The sequence below is a fragment of the Scardinius erythrophthalmus genome (genome assembly GCF_964197995.2).
Source record: "Scardinius erythrophthalmus genome assembly, chromosome: 10".
NCBI classification, from domain to species: Eukaryota; Metazoa; Chordata; class Actinopteri; order Cypriniformes; family Leuciscidae; genus Scardinius; species Scardinius erythrophthalmus.
In genome coordinates, this window is record NC_138230.1 from 3902652 (window position 1) to 3920387 (window position 17736).

The 17736-nt window shown below is 38.3% G+C and overlaps 1 protein-coding gene across 1 annotated transcript in view; it reads right to left on the reverse strand.

Annotated features, from left to right (window-relative positions):
• Positions 1–17736, reverse strand: part of LOC308697127 (uncharacterized protein) — a 377069-nt gene that overhangs the window by 79251 nt on the left and 280082 nt on the right. The window contains exons 9-10 of the mRNA XM_081376240.1: positions 4949–5122; positions 3303–3476 (exon numbers count right to left, since the gene is read on the reverse strand). Of these exons, the coding sequence (XP_081232366.1) occupies positions 3303–3476; positions 4949–5122 (348 nt within the window). The remainder of the gene's footprint in view (positions 1–3302; positions 3477–4948; positions 5123–17736) is intronic.

The following is a 17736-nucleotide window of genomic DNA, read 5'->3' on the forward strand; positions in this document are numbered from 1 at the left end:
TCTGTCAACTTACCTAACACTCCTTGACAGTTTTTCAGCATCCCTCGGCCCCTCCACCACCCCGAATCCTCACTCTTGTCCGAGCCCACAGCCCTCTCCTCGGACAGCACGTCATATACGCATTTATTCTATCTGACTTATTTGTGTGAACTCGTGACATCTCATATAGCCAACGCATTTATTCTATCTGACTTATTTGTAAATGTGAACTCGTTAAATCTCTATTCTCCAGCTGCAGTCGTCTTTGTTGTAAACTAATTCAAATCAAGTGCTCTTTGGTGACGTGGGTGATTACGTAACCGCAGACCATCTGTCCATCATCGATTAAAGCCCGCCCTGGCAATTTGATTGGCTCGGCCTTCTAGGAGCCGAGCATAATTACTCCTCAATGGATCGAGTCCAGACCGAACTTCCTGACCAAAAAATGTTGTGGGCGGGGTTCGGGCTGGCACCCAGGCTACCTTAAGCCCCGTTCACACCGCCAGCGACACGCAGCGACAAAGCGACATGATCCCATTCATCTCAATGGAGCGCTGGCGACATCCGGCGACACGAGCGACAGTGACCGTTGGCGACAGAATGTGGGCGTGTCAAGCGACACGAGACGCGCGACAAAAGTTCAGAAATTTTAACTTTATGCAAATGAGAAGCGATTTTCGCGAGCGACAACCAATAGGAAAGAAGACTTTCAGTGGAGTTCAGCTCACGTCACAGTCTCGAGTGCAGGCAAGAAGAGTTCGAGGGCGGTTTCACTGTTTTATCTGATTTGACTGTATGGATATAATAAAATGATGCATGGTAAAGAAACTGTCGACATTCTCAGTGAGTTTAATTCACACATTTAGTTCGAGTGTTGTCATTTTATGATGCAAGTTTAGCACTGCTGCAGACAGTTCATTTTACAGTTTCCCCCATGCATTATGTGGATTATAAGGGACAAGAAATGGATTATTTGTCAAATTCGAATAACGTTTTAGTAACTATTGACAGTATGAGTGAGTTTAATTTGTTGATTGATCGATCGTTAATGTAGTTAAATATTTAATGCACTGCACTGCTGTGGTTAATATAACAACACTCTCCCAACAGCATAATATTGCTTTTAAATCTTTTAAGACCAATTCCTAGTCAAATTAGAATTATATCTCAGTTTTATATAACACTTGTGATGGTATATGCTCAGACGTGCAGTCTACCAATAACATTAGAGCGACAACACTAGGAACGCCCACAAGCGACTTCACTGTACAGAGACTAGCGACATGCAGCGACAAAATCGCTGGCGGTGTGAACGGGGCTTTAGGATCCTTCCTACCCGGTTGAAGGAGGAGGGGTCCTCCGACGACCGCAAAGCCCGGAAGTCGGTGTTTGTGAATTTGGACAGCCTACCCTTCTTTCACATATTTTCAGAGGAGAAAGGCCGCGAAATTTAAAAATACTACTGTTATTGTGTCACGAAATGTAGTTTTAAGAGTTTTTCAGTCGACAATGTAGTTGTGTAAAGCTCAAATCTGTGGTTTATTTATAAAGAGAGCGCCATTTTAAAAATGTTATCTGACGGTTTCGGAGTTGTGAGATCCAGGGATCACCGGGCGCTCAGCGCTCATGTACCCCGCCGAGAACAGCCTTGCCTCGGCTAGAGCTTCTAGACGTTCGCCGCTGTCAGTCTAGTGAGAATAATTCGTCTTGTGTTTATCTAACAGGCGATCTTTGGTTTCATTAATCTATAATTTGTTCCTTGGCAGATTGTTGTGGCTGAGGGCAAAGTGAAGTTTCATAACTTTATATATTTAGGCTTATTTAACTTTAACGGTGTAGCCTGCTGCCTATGTTTGACTGAATCGTTTACTTTATTTCTTGACTTGTAGCTTCTTATACCTTTTAAAAACTGAAATTTAACAAAAAGAGACAGGGTTGCGTCATTTTATTTTATATAGCCTATGTAATAATATGTTAAAATGTATAAATTTACATTATTTATTATTGTTATTATAATAATATACCACTTGCGATTATCAATCTTAAAAAGTTATGCTGTTAAATTATTTTACTATTCATAGTAACTAACTATTTAACTTATTATTTTTATTGTCTATTCTGTAATTGATATTTCATATTCTATTGCTATTATTATAGTATTATAAATAAACTATATGCTATTATCAATATATTATTATTATATTAGTACTTATAATATTATATAATTATACTTTTCATTACTATTTTATTTGCTGTATGTTTGTTTATTTTATTGACTAAACTATTTACTATTAGCCTACCTCTCACTTTATCTTATATTTACTATTTGCATTGCACTGTAGTTGTACCATATCATATGTATTACCATAAAGGATCCCACAATAAGAAAACTTTAAATAAAACTTTATTTAATTTAATGTGAAAATTAAATTATATCTCAGTATGGGGGCGTTCACAATTCTTATTCAAGAATGAAAAGTTAAATACATGACAAGCCTGAGCTTTGGCCATTCCTTATTAAAAAAAAAAAAAATTCAACCACTGAAAAAAAATATTTTTTTGAAAAGCCAGTTTTTAAAAAACTTACATCGAAAAGCATACTCCTCTCCCACTCCACTACCGCTCGCTTCGTCCGCCATTACGCTCTGCCGAAAAGAATTATGGGATAGGTAGGACGGGAAAGGATCCACCACACCCATCCTTCCAATTCGGGGAAAAGGACGACGTATTTGTGGGCCGCATTTGAAGGATCCTACGAATTTGGACAGCCTTCGTCGCGGCGCTGTGACGTAACATCCTTCAAATGAGTACTCCGAAGGATGTAGACCCTGAATTTGGACACAGCCATAGTTCTACCTCAGCGCTCAGCTGTAGCCTGACATGCACTTTCCGTGAGCGGTAATTGAAAACCCGGAGTGGACTATGAGCGGAGTGATTACAGAGTGCTTAGAGTGGAGAGAGGAACGTGCTTTTGCTCCACTCCAGGCTTTGATCACATTCCCCTCAGCAGGGTGAATACACCTCGTCTTTCCTTAATTTAAGACCTATTCAAACTAAAATTAAGATATTTATTACACTATTTGAGAAATGAAAGCCTATTTACGGCCTTAAAAATTATGAAAAGTGAATTTAAGACTTTAAGGACAGACTGGAACCCGCAATGACGGAAATCCGTCATGGACTTGCTGCAATTAACGGAAATCCGTCGTAGCGACGGAGAACTTTAATCCCTGACATTAGATTTTTATTTATTTTTTTGGTATGGCAATCATTATTTACCATTAAAATAGAGGACTATGTTGGGACATTTTATACAATCTTACCACAGTATTTCCAGTTTACAGTGAGGATCCTGCAGTAGATCAGAAAGCTGCTCGACTCCAGAATCTCCTACTTTATTCACTGACAGATTCAGTTCTCTCAGGTGTGAGGGGTTTGATCTCAGAGCTGAAGTCAGAGCAGCACAACCTTCATCTGTAACACCACAATACCTCAACCTGTAGAGAACAATGACACTCTTCAGTCTCTCAGTTCAGGAACTACAGCTCAGATAAGCAGAACTTCACAATCAGAGACTTAATCCACGGCACCATTAACAGGTCCAGTCTAAGGTTCAGACCCGCTTCTACAAACTGCTTGATTAGTTAGTTTCCATATCATAAAAATTAAAAGAATATTCGATAACACTTTATTTAACAAGGTCCTTGTTACATCTGTTACATGAACTTACCATAGTAATAAAAGTAAATTATGCATAATTACAGGCAACTAACCCTCAACCAAATCCTAATCCTACCCTAACCCTATAGACCCCTTCACGGTCGACGTCACAGGAAAATTCTAAGTTCGCAGTGCGCATGTCGGGGTCAGAAAGTTCATTCCATCCCATTGAATTGTGTGTTAACCAGAGAATTTCTCGTCAAGAAAAAATGCCTTATTGTTGCGTCGTGGACTGTGAAAATCACACCGGTTGTGGAGTCAAGTTTTTCCGGATTCCTGCAGGATCTCATCCGTTTTTTTTTTTTTTTAAATTGACGACATCTGTTCAGATCTATTTTTTTACAGTCTATGGTTCAGATACTGCTGCTATCTGCTAAGTAGCATGACACAGGTCACAATTAATGCCAGATATCGAACTTCACCTAACTATTAAACCAGTCTACAGTTTACAGAAAACATTTGTTTACTTACCAGGGCTTAACTCTACCGTTGTTGTCACAATAATTGTCAATAACACAATAACACTACAAACACGAGCATCTTTGATCGTAGCATTGTCCCAGTCTGCCCGTTTAATATATAAAAAATACACATACTTAACAGTGTTACATTTTAAAAAAATACTGTTCGACAGAACTGCTTGGTTTGTTACCACAGTTATCTGCGTGGTTCCTCTGCGATGAAGTTCCACATTTGCGGCTATCCAACACGAAAATGCATGCAGCAAATAAGCCGTTCACAATATTTTCTTCAGATAACTCCAAATTTCTCCCACACACTGGACTTGATTTTTGATGACTGTCGACAACTTTACAATCTCCACTAGCTATCTTTCTTCAACTCCTCAGCATCCATCTCGACGACTGCAAGCAGGTCGCGCGCGCGGTTATGAGGTATCTTTAAAAGTGAAAGATCCTGTGCAGGACTCTAATCAGGCAGACAATCGCCATTAGCTAAAACAAGTTTATTATGGTTCTGTTCCCGTTCCTGTGATGGCAAAGACAGTGCATATATATATGACGGTCTATTAGCCGCACCATTTTTCTGACCCCATGCTGCGCGCGCACCCAACCTAGGCGTTCGATGTTTACAAACATTGAAGAGGTCTATACAGCTGAAAGAAAAAATCGAATGAAAATAAAAAAAAACATTTCCATTAGTAATTTCACAGTAGATTTTTTTTTCTTTTTTGTATGGCAATCATTATTTACCATGTTGGATTATGTTGGGAAATTTGATACAATCTTACCACAGTTTCTCCAGTTTACAGTGAGGATCCTGCAGTAGTTTAGAGAGCCGCTTAACTCCAGAATCTCCTACTTTATTCGATAACATATCCAGTTCTCTCAGGTGTGAGGGGTTTGATCTCAGAGCTGAAGTCAGAGCAGCACAACCTTCATCTGTAACACCACAATCACTCAACCTGTGGAGAACAATGACACTCTTCAGACTCTCAGTTCAGGAAACACTGATATAAATGATAAGATATATATGAATTTCTCCTTTCTCCTCAACAGATTTGTATATGAAAGCAGTTGTCACCTCTTTACATCATCCAATCTTGCTTATAACTATTGTTGTAGAAAATATGCAATTGTCCTGTTACAAGTATGCATTTTTGTAAACTAGTTAATCTGTTAATAGTATATATTTACTATATTTAAATATAAATATAAATAAACTATATTTAATTGAAACTAAGAAGCTTGCCAGCCAAAAGTCTTTGATTTCTAAAAAGCTGAACTGAACAGAACATGAAGAAGTCTTCTGACCTATAGATTGTGAGAATGAAAATTCAGATGCTTGTGATTTAGGACAGATTTGATGTACTTTCCCTAACCTGAGAATAATCAAAATAAGGATAAAAGTGTCTTGAGTGTCTACGCAGCATAAAAGCTTTGGAAAGAATCTAATGAAGATTAAACATACTTTTCAGTGTTCCTTAACAAATAATTTAGAAATAATGTAGAAATTCATATTATGCATAAATTCATAAAATTTTACTACAAGCATGAACAAATATTTCCATAATGAAACTATTTACAAAGTTGACAGTTTCTGTCTGAGCAATTAATTTTTCTCTGCTTTGAAAACAACTTTCTAAGGCCTGCCTGTACGGATCGGCTTCAGGGGCAGGTGCGTTTACTAATGCTTAAGCGTGCAGCAAGGTGCTCTCCTTGAAGTTTATTTCACATGTCAGTTTTGATCTGAAATAGAAACAAACTTACATAACCATTTTGGAAGATAGCACAAGAGAAGATTAACTGACAATTTTCATATTGTGCTTTCTTGCATTATGGTTTAAAATCACTTGCCCTGTTCATTGCTTAGAAGTCTCGCTCACAATTTAATATTGTTAAAGCCATTTCGCAATTTCAGTCTATATATTGTTTAGTTTATGTTGTTTAAAAGGATATCATATAGACCAGTGGTTCTCAAACTTTTTAGAGTGGCATGCCTAAGGCTTTTAACATCCTTTTGCATACATCTCTGCAGTCACACCTTTTTCAGAAAGGGACAATATTTTTTAGGGCTGGGAGAAAAAAATCGATTCACCAAACGATTTCACCTTTAAACAATTTTAAAATCGATTTTTTTTTATTACAGAATCAATATTAATTCAAATTAAATTGCTTGATATTTGCCCTTGCTTGTAGATGAGGTTGACTGAAGTTAGCCACTTTCGTTTCAACAGAGGATGAAATGTGTTGTTATCTTTGAGTGTTGAGTGACGTAATATAAGTGGACACGCGAAAGCGTATTGAGACTGAATGCATTGAAAAGCCCTCGCAAGACGCGCAGCGCTACTCATATGCTGAGAGAGAGATAAGACAGTAGAGCTGCACGATTCATCTATAAAAGACTATGATCTTGATTAAAAAACTCACGCGATCTTCTTCCATTTCGTCTGTCTATTAAACCTTTGACAAAATCATATCGCAACATTCAGATCTGTGTTGCCGCTGACCCAGAGAGAGTCGTCATGAAACAGCAGGCTTTTCCTCATAGTAGCCTATCATTATTTCTGTGATACAATAGTTCAAATAAAAGTACTGGGATAAAAGTTTAAAGTTCAAATATAAACACTGATGTCTATGATAGCGATCAAAATAGAGTAAATCAGCTTTTGATTTTGGCGCTTAAAACGACGCATTTATCGATTAAATTGTTTCAAGTGAGTGTTAAAAAATGTATTTGTTATTGAATCATTTATTAAAGGGAATGTAGTACTGTATGTTTCTAAAATAAGTCAGAAAAATATGATGAATTGTTTTTGTAAATATGTCTCATCTTATACATCATGTACAGTCTGTATAAGTGTATGATTTAACTTTCCCCCATGGTCTAGTGTTAAAAAAAAAAAACGCAATATTGAATCACAATACTTGTAGAATCGCAATTCTGAAAAATATCGCAATACATATCGATTCGGCACCCAAGTATCGTGATAATATCGACTCGGGAGATAGGTGTATCGTCCCAGCCCTAATATTTTTCCAGTGCACTTTCTACCTTTACAGATACCTTTAGAAAATAAATAATGCTTTAATTAAATAAAAAATTCAATAGAGAAATATGCAATGATGTTAACAACAAAGTGATGCTTTTAAATTTTAAATTAAAACCGCCAGTAGGTGGCAGTAAGTCACTGTCTTTATGAGTGAGTCATCGAGTCATTCATTCATTCAGTAACAAAGCAAGTGACTGTAATTATGAATGAATCATAGAATCATTGATTCAAAGCTGCAGATTCGTTCACCAACATTGTTGCGGATTTCGTAGCTATTATTTTGTTGCAAAAAATACTGACAATACTTTGTTTAAAATGAACATCACTTAATATTAATACTTTTCGTTTGTTGAACTGTTGTATAAAATCAATGTCACATTTGCAATCGTGTGGATATTCGTAATGTGATCACAGGAACTTTGAAACTTTCAAGAGTTTGAATCTTAAATCGATCTCTATGCACAGTCTGTGTCTATATTTATTCTTCATGCTAGTAAGTGCTAAATCCCCACTTTTACAAAGGTACATGGTCGAGAACGGCAGTAAAGCGCGATTTGGCAAGGCAACATAATCTGAACGCTCCTATCATACCATACACGCTGCTTGTGTGAATGCAAAAACAGTTTTCACCACAAAAGATGAGGTTATTTGATCGGATGTCATGTATTTACGGCATTTTACCTGCTAGAAATACATGCTCAGTTTAAATGTTAATTGAAGGTGTGGTAGAATTAAATGAACGGCTTAGTATTCGGAATACTCAGAATTCCATTTTACTTTAGAATATTGTCTTGAACTTCCGTTTATGCGGTCGCTCTGTGTATTTCAGTGGCATCGCTCTCGAGGAGTAATTAACTGGTGAAGTGGATTTATTTATTGTAAAGTTAACAAAAGTTATCATGAACATTATAATGTAATCAGATGTCTTAACAAATGTCAGTAGACCAGGAAGATTTTGAAACGAGCCGTTCATTCATAAATACGTTAGATTGCAGTCAGGGGCGGCTGGCCAATAGAGGGCGCTAGGCCCCCAGGCTGATTGCTGATTTAAGATACAAATGTTTGACATAAACTAGCCAATCAGCGAGCTCAAATCTAGACAGCTATGGGCGATTCTTGTAGCGCCCCGCAACCCATCTCTAATATGCAGGATAACAATAAAGGGAAGCAGTGCGTGCGAGGCTTCTCTCGGAGCTGGTACTCTAGAAAGGCCTGGCTAGCTGGATGCGGTCATGCTAATGCCTTATTGTGCTTTCCGTGATTAGTTTTTAAAACAACGGGACAGATCCAGCATGGACAGTTACCGGAGTGAGGGATATGCAGCTGTCTGAGAAAGTAATGAAACAGTTCGAGTTCAATTCCAAATGCAAATGGAAAGCTTGTGCATTATGTTTGTTTTTGTGTAAGAATACGAATACCTCAACCTTTTAATATTGGCATTAAATTGGCATTAAATAATTACTGACTTTTTGTGACCATGTACCTTTGTAAAAGTGGGGATTTAGCACTTACTAGCACGAAGAATAAATATAGACACAGACTGTGCATAGAGATCGATTTAAGATTCAAACTCTCTTCGATCAAAAACCCTGTGTGAGTTCCTGTTTAATGTTAATCACATTATACGAATATCCACACGATTGCAAATGTGACATTGATTTCATACAACAGGTCAACAAACGAAAGGTGTTAATATTAAGTGGTGTTCATTTTTAAACAGTTTTGTCAGTATTTTTTTTTTTCAACAAAATAACAGCTTCAACGAAAGCCACAGCAGAACAGCAGCATTCATTCATAAATACAGCTATTTGCTTCGTTACTGTATGAATTAATGACTCGATGACTCACTCATAAAGACAGTGACTTACTGCCACCTACTGGCGGTTTTAATTTAATATTTAAAAGCATCACTTCGTTTTAACCATCATTGCATATTTCTCTATTTATTTTTATTTAAAGCATTATTTAATTTATAAAGGTATTTGTAAAAGTAAAAAATGCACTGGAAAAATTGATTCAAGGGGGCAAATATTGTCTCTTACTGAAAAAGGTGTGCCTGCAGAGAAGGGGGTAGCCTACGTAGAAGGATGTTAAAAGCAATACACATACCAAGGGCAGAAAGTAATATACAGAGGTCACTTGCAAAGTTAGTTTAAAGATACAAACAAAGATCTATAGTGACAGGACAATTGAACATTCGCAAAGACCCGACCCCTTTAGTTACTGTTGCTATGTCCAACAAGCCACGCGTCTCTCACGCCACATCATGATCTCACGCAGAGCAGAGAAAACACATGGCGGAGCAGAGAGTCCACTGACAACACACTGACAACACGCTGACAGACAGGACAGACCAGGCTACTTTTGATATGAAACACAAAGTCTCACCCTTCAAATTTGGTCATTTTTTAAAGAAATTTAAACGATAAATACCGTTTTGTGGCTCTTTAATGTGTCTGACAGATCGCTCTAGCCTCAGTTAAAGCTGCTCGTGAACCGATCATCTCTTCCTTCTAGTTAACCCTCTGGGGACCAAGGTGTTTTTGGGGCCCTTGAGATGTTCTGACATGCCTTGACATTTGTGCTTTTTCAGTTATTTATAAACATGTTAATGGCAAAGGTGTAAATTCACTCTATATAGCACAAACAGGACTACCATAATATGCAAGCAACATGTATGTAGATGTTTGTATTTTTAAGAGAATAATGTTTATGCGTGGTTATTGGAAAAAATAAAAATGAAAGTTGCTGAAATAAGACCACAAAACATATTAAATATGTGTTCACAAGACTTTTGACTAATGGATGTTGTTCCTTCGAGTTTTAGCTTCAAACTTATGTGAAAATCGTCTTGCTTTATCGTTCACATAAAACAATACATTGATTTAAATTGATGTAAAACAGGTTTTGCTTGGAAAGTCAATATGCGAGGGGGGCGTGAAGGAGGAGTGGTTTACACCTTAGAATACAGTGTCCCACCCACTCTGCATAATGAGCCATTCATTCAGGTGTGACACTGACTGAGCCACAATGCAAGGACAAAAGATATATTTAGAAGAAGACTTATATTGACCATTTAAGATTTTGCTTACATCTATCTTGTAAATATGTTTTGCTATTTTATTAAAAAGGTTACAATTACAACAATAATTACAATTTCAACAATATTTCAAGTGTACTCTTTCTTTGTAAAAAAATTATAATAGGCCTACATTTTATCATATGTATTCATTAGTTTGAATATAGCCAACATTGGAACATCTAACATCTTAGTCTATGACTTTATTTTTGACAAAAATAGTATTTTATATATATAGCCTATATAGATATGAGCAGAAATTGCTAAACAAAAGCTTATTTGATGTGGCAGTATATTCTACAGTAAAAACTGTACCCAAATCTAGTCAACAAAATGTTTTCTTTCATACTTCGCCTGACTGTAACATTGTTTTTATGAAATATTAGGGCATATAAATGTTAATTTGATTTGCAGTTTAATATAGAGATGCACCGATTGATCGGCTGGTGACCGATTTTCACGTGATCGGCCGGTCAGTCTGACAAATGCAGATTTTATGCCGGTCAAATGCACTCGTGCGCCGCATGATTAACATCGTGCAACATCAGCATCACACGTGCACACGGAACACACAGGTAAAAAACCTTGTGAATTACGTCCGTTCAGACCGCAAGCGCGTATTTTTTTCGGCGTGCATGTTCACAACGGGAGCAGGAGCAGCGCGTGATCGTCAAGCAGGAGCGTCGCAAGCAGTGAAGCGCGTGTTTCGGCGCCGAGTCTATTTGCTGCACTGCTCACGCTCAATTAAAGGGAAAGCACACTTTTGATGGACAAAATAGCCTAAATAGGGTTTCACAAAAAAAGTGCCCAAAATGCACAGAATTTGCGTGTTTTAACAAGAACTGGAGTAGGCTATGTCAGAAAAGAAAACGAAGACTAATATTTATAGAAAATGTACCCATTTAAACTTTTTATTATTCAGTTTGTACAAATGATTGCAATAGGCCTGTGTGTGTGTGCTTTGAGAAATATCTTTATACTGCAAGGCTATATTTATTTTATTTTTTTATTTATATATTATTTTATTTCCATTCCCTGTTTTCATACAGACGTTTAGTTTGCTACATACATATATAAAAAATTATTGGATATTGAATGTGAAAAGGAAATGGTTCTTCCATAACACTGCACTTTAGATGTGTGTGAATTACCCACACCTGGAGTAATTTTTATAGTTCTATTTTATAGCGTTTATCTGTTCAAAACAATATCTATATGCAAATTGTAAAATGTTCTATTACAGAAAAGATATAAAATAAATATTTGTGTGTGCTGTAAAGTGGTTAGAAAAAATTAAATCGGAATTGGCTAAAATCGGTATCGGCAGGTCAAACTTAAAGGGGGGGTGAAATGCTCATTTTCACTCAATCTCCTGTTAATCTTGAGTACCTATAGAGTAGTATTGCATCCTTCGCGGAGTTACAGTTTAATTTTTTAATTTTCGGACGCGTTTCAGAATGGACTACACTGACAGAGAGAAGGCAGAACTCGCATCACGTTTATTTTTCTTTATTTGTCAAAAAGCACAACACTTTGTTTTTATTGTGAGTATACAGAAAAAAATAGAAACTGAACAGGATCGATTGATGTATTACACGAAAATGAAAGATCAAAATTAACAGAGCATTTAGTGTTTATTTTACATTGCTAAAAAAAAAACAACAACGAGCAAAACGCGCGGGCGCGTTTTTGGTCCCCAGAGGGTTAAAGCTGCTCTAAGCGATGTTGGGTGACGTCACTTCTTGTTGAAGTATTGTCAAACAAAACGGAGGCTAGCTCGACCCTCCCTCCTCCTTATCCCGTCCCCTCCCCCTCCTCCCCCTCCTCCCCCTCCTCCCCCTCCTCCTCCTCCTCCTCCTCATCCCGTCCCCTCCCCCTTTCTTCCGTGCTTCCTGAAACAGTCATGAACCATTTAGAAAAAACAACTGGATTTACCCCGTCCAGCAGAAACAGAGCCTCCTGAGTGTCGGATCGGGAGCCCTTCTGCCGGCGGAGTTCTCGCCACTTTTTGAACATTTTTTCCGATGTAAATTCAGGACTTCGCGTTCCTTCTCCTTTTCTCTCTTCTTTGTTATTCGTTCATCTGATCGTCGTCTCTTTGGTCGTGTGTCGGCCATATCAAAAATCTCAAGAATATACAATTTTAACATTAGTCGTTGTTAGGACATCTCTCCTCTATCTAACTTCCCTCTTCATGCTTCTCTCTCCTCTACCCCCCACACCCCCCTTCATGTGCACGTGCACTAACCCCCCCACCCCAACATCATTCTTGTCCGTGATTGGCTGGAAGACTGTTTGTTATGTTTGGTGGCCAAGGCTAGGTCAGTTTGTGGAGCCTGGGCTGTCTACAGAGACTGCGTTTCTACAGTGTGTTCAGGGGACAGGCAGCGAGCGGATAGTGAGGAGATGTTTGCTGGATGTGACAAAAAATGGTTTTGGCCTAAAAAACATGTGACATCGCTTAGAGCACCTTTAATTTATAGCATCAAATAAACATGAATGATCATAAGAAGGAATGTTGTTTTAACCGCGGAAAGACGTCAGTACACACCGTTTTTCAAGTTCAAATCCTCCAACGTTAATCTACTAACTCTCCTGACCGCTTTGTCGGACAAAAATGGCAGATGGCGAATTATGATTGGTCAGATCGCCTGTCAATCAAACTCCCTGCGAAGGGTCAATTCCCCACTGAAGAGAAAATGACTGAAATTTCACTTCATCTTTTTATGAGTAAAAACGTATCTTTATTTGGTGTTTATTTTTCATGGACTCTCAGGACTCATAACTTTCCTGAATTAGGTCCTGAATTAAACAGCGTTCAGCATGTAGTTGATGATGTCCAGTTTGCCGCTTTGTTCACGGTCATTTCACGATCAGTTCACGCTCGACGCTGCATGCATCTCTCTCTCTCTCTCTAAACATTGACTGGATTTCGAATTGTATTTTCCTGGGCCGCTCAGGTAAACCTTATGTATGGGAAACCCTGTATATTCTTTTTGTATATCATTCATTATTCACCACAGGAGAGAAACAGACAACGTTGAGACAAATAATTAAATGAGTATTAAATCATGTTTAATTCAAGTAAATAACTATTAATTCAGGGATTAGTATATGATTATTCATGTACTGTTATTGTAAAGGGTTACCTAAGATATATATGAATTTCTCATTTTACAGAATTGCTTTGGTACGAAAGCACATGCTAAACTCATAAATATGATCATGTTTTATCAGTGTAATGATTGTTGTCAGAGTGACTTACTGAACTGATCTGGACTCTTTAACCACAGGCATCAGCTTCTGAAGAACTTCATCTGCTGTATTTTGTGCTCCAATAAACTGTTTTAGCTCAAAAAACTCCATCTTCTGCTCTGATGTCAGCAACACATAAACCAGAGCTGACCACTGTGAAGAGGAGAGTTTGGTTTCTCCTATTCCTCCATATTTCAGATAATCTTGGATCTCCTGCATCAGAGAATCATCACCCAGTTCATTAAGACAGTGGAACAGATTGATGGATCTCTCTGGAGAGCGATTCTCCCCGATCTTCTGTTTGATGATCTGAACTGTTTCCTCTTTGTTGTAGGAGCATCTTCCAGTCTGTGTCAGTAGTTCTCGTAAGAGAGTCTGATTGGACCCCAATGAGAGACCCAGAAGGAAACGGAGGAAAAGGTCCAGATGTCCATTCTTACTCTGTAAAGCCTCATCCACAGCTCTCTGATGCAGCTCAGATAATGAAGAATATTTCATCTGGTTTAAGATTCTAGAAAATAAACTTTGTTTGGTTTTGTCAAACACATTTATCTTCTTATTTGTAAAGTGAATGTGTGCATATAGAGCTGCTAGATGTTCCTGGATGCTCAGATGAACAAAGCAGAAGACTTTCCCCTGATACAAGCCCAACTCCTCTCTGAAGATCTGAGTGCACAATCCTGAGTACACTGATGCTTCTGTCACATCAATGCCACACTCTCTCAGGTCTTCCTCATAGAAGATCAGGTTGCCTTTCACAAGCTGCTGGAAAGCCAGTTTCCCCAGTTTGAGAATCATGTCTTCATCTTTCACTCTCTTCTCATAGTCCTTCTCATGTTTGATGTTGGTCTGAATGATCAGGAAGTGTGTGTACATCTGAGTGAGAGTCTTGGGAATCTCTCCTCTCTCTGCTTCACTCAACATCTTCTCTAGAACAGTGGCTGAGATCCAGCAGAACACTGGGATGTGGCACATGATGTGGAGGCTCCTCGAGGACTTCAGGTGTGTGATGATTGTATTGGCCAGACTCTGATCACTGATTCTCTTCCTGAAGTATTCCTCCTTCTGTGGCTCATTGAAGCCTCGTACCTCTGTCACTCGATGGACACACTCAGAGGGGACGAGATCCCCTGCTGCTGGTCTGGAGGTGATCCAGATGAGAGACGAGCGAAGCAGATTCCCCTCAATGAGGTTCATCAGCAGCTCGTCCACTGAGGCTGATTCAGATATATCACACAGTTTCACTTTTCTCTTAAAGTTCAGAGACAGACGACACTCATCCAGACCATCAAAGATGAACAACACTTTATATTCATCACTGGATATTTCCATTTCTGTTGTTTCAGGGAAAAACACATGAAGAAGATCTGAAAGACTGAGTGTTTTGTCCTTCATCAAGTTGAGCTCTCTGAAAGGAAGTGGAAATATGAGCTGGACGTCCTGATTCTCTTTCCCTTCAGCCCAGTCCACAATGAACTTCTGCACAGAGACTGTTTTCCCAATGCCAGCGACTCCCTTTGTCAGCACAGTTCTGATGGGTTTGTCTTGTCCAGGTAAAGGTCTAAAGATGTCATTGCATTTGATTGGTGTGTCCTCTGTTGCTGCTCTCCTGGATTGTGTCTCAATCTGTCTCACCTCATGCTCATTATTGATCTCTCCACTTTCACTCTCTGTGATGTAGAGCTCTGTGTAGATCTCATTCAGGAGTGTTGGGTTTCCCTGCTTTGCTGTTCCTTCATACAGACACTGAAACTTCTTCAGCAGGTTTGATTTGAATCTGCTTTGGACCAGTGAAAGATTGACAGATTACAACATAAAGAGAAAAGTTTTAGTAAAATAATAATACTCTCTAAGGGTAACAGATCAATCTCACCGGAGTCCAGCTGTGTGTCCATGAGGAGTGACCAGTCCAATGAACTTTAAGGGAAAACACACATCAACTGATCTGAGGTACAACATTTTTGTTTAGACAGACAGAGACCACAGACACACACAAATAATGCATGTATGGCATCATTTGGCAAATATCCACTTATTACCAAAACTCACACTATTATAAAGCGCTGCAATAGCAGGAGTCGAGCACAGGATCAGGTCTCCTCTCACAGCTGATCCAGAGCTTCAGTCCTGATGTTTGACGGACAGACAGAGAACTTTGAACAGCGCTGAGCTTGGTTAAGTAACTGTATGTGTAATTAGTTACTTTCCGCCTCTAGATATAGTTGGTACCCTGAGGGTCCCGTCTCACACAGGGTCTTTATACACTTTCCTATTAAAAGAGCACACATCTATGTCAATAAACAGGTGAAATGATCCTTGTACACTGTAATCACTCTTCAACATTTTCAGAAGCTTTTCTGCATCTGGATGTAAAAAAAAAAAAAAAAAAAAAAAAAACATTGCCAAAATGAACTCTTGTCTGTTTTCAATTGAAGCCAAAGTTGCAGACAGAAATCAAACCCACCGGAGTCCAGCTGTGTGTCCATGAAGAGTGACGAGTCTATGGTAGAGCCAATAACATTTAAAGGAAAACACACATCAACAGGTCTGAGGTACAACATTTCTGTCTAGAGAGACTAGATCAGCTCTTCCCAGATCTTCTCTGGAGCCGCTAACACAACCACTACACATTTTCTTATGTCTCCCTCATATAAAACACCTGTTTCAGCTCATCAGCTCATTAGTAGAGACTGCAAGACCTGAATAGACAGATGGATGGATAAATGTAGATAAACCTCATATAGAGAACCAATCTATCCATGTAAAATGAACTATATATATTCTTGTCTGTATTCTGTTGTAGTGGATTCCACCAGCAGAGATCACAGGCACCAGAGTCCAGCTGTGTGTCCATGAAGAGTGACCGGTCTATGGACAACATGACATTTAAGAGGAGACCAAAATCAACTCAAATGAGGTACAACATTTCTGTCTAGACAGACTCATCCTGATAGTAACTCACTGTACTCAGACTATCCATTATTAATAAATAAATAGATAGTAAACAAAGATAATGTACACAAGCAACAGCGTGTTTTAACATAGACACGAACAATCACCGGCCAAGGACAGAACTGAACGGGAGAATATATACACAGGGTAAATGAGGGAACTACTGTAACTAGACACAGGTGGATGAAGGTTAACTAATCAGGACTAACAAGAACAGATGCAGACGTACGGTTTGTCACTCTTTAATGTGGCATGACAGATTATTTATCAGACGCTTTATCAACCCTTCCTTTAAATGGCAGCAAGAACCAATCATATCTTTATTGCTAGTTATAGCATGAAATAAACATGAATGAACCATGAACACAAGAATATATGTTGAAATATACAGTACAACTTACTGACATGTGTTTCAACCATGGAGAGATAAAACAGCTTGTGAATCAAGTAACATTATCTCAGTGTTTTAAGTAACATATCTCAGTGTTTTTAGGTGTGTAAGTGAATGAAGTTAATGTCGTGTCTGTGCTCGACTCCTGCTATTGCAGCGCTTTATAATAGTGTGAGTCTCTGAGTTATACATGCTTACACAATATCATCACCTATTTCTGTATTTTGATAATAAGTGGATATTTGCAGAATTATGCCATACATGCATTATTTGTGTGTGTCTGTGGTCTCTCTGTCTGTCTAAACAAAGATGTTGTACCTTAGATCAGTTGATGTGTGTTTTCCCTCAAATCTCAATGGCGGATTCATAGACCAGTCACTCTTCATGGACACACAGCTGGGCTCCGGAGAGATTGATCTGTCACCCTCACATTGACTTTAATACAACAACAGAATAGAAATAATAGAGTTATTCTCTACCAGAACCAATATGGTTGATTTTACATGAAAATAAATTCCACATGAGAACGTTGTCTTTTAACTCTTTCCCCGCCAGCCTTTTCTGTTTAAAGTTACCAGCCACCGCCAGCGTTTTAGACCATTTTCACAACATTTTCATGGTCCCCAGAATATTTTTTTGAATGAATATCTGAACATTCAATATATCAAATGAAAGAACAGACCCTCTCCCTTAAAAAAAAAAAAAAGTTTTATTTACATACTAGTTTTGATTTGTATGCTGTTTAATGTTGATGATCGTGTTATTTTACATAAGCATATGATTACATATGAGATCGCTTGTTTTTTCACCTTCGTCGCCTGTGCTTTGATCAGGAGATAATACTCTTTC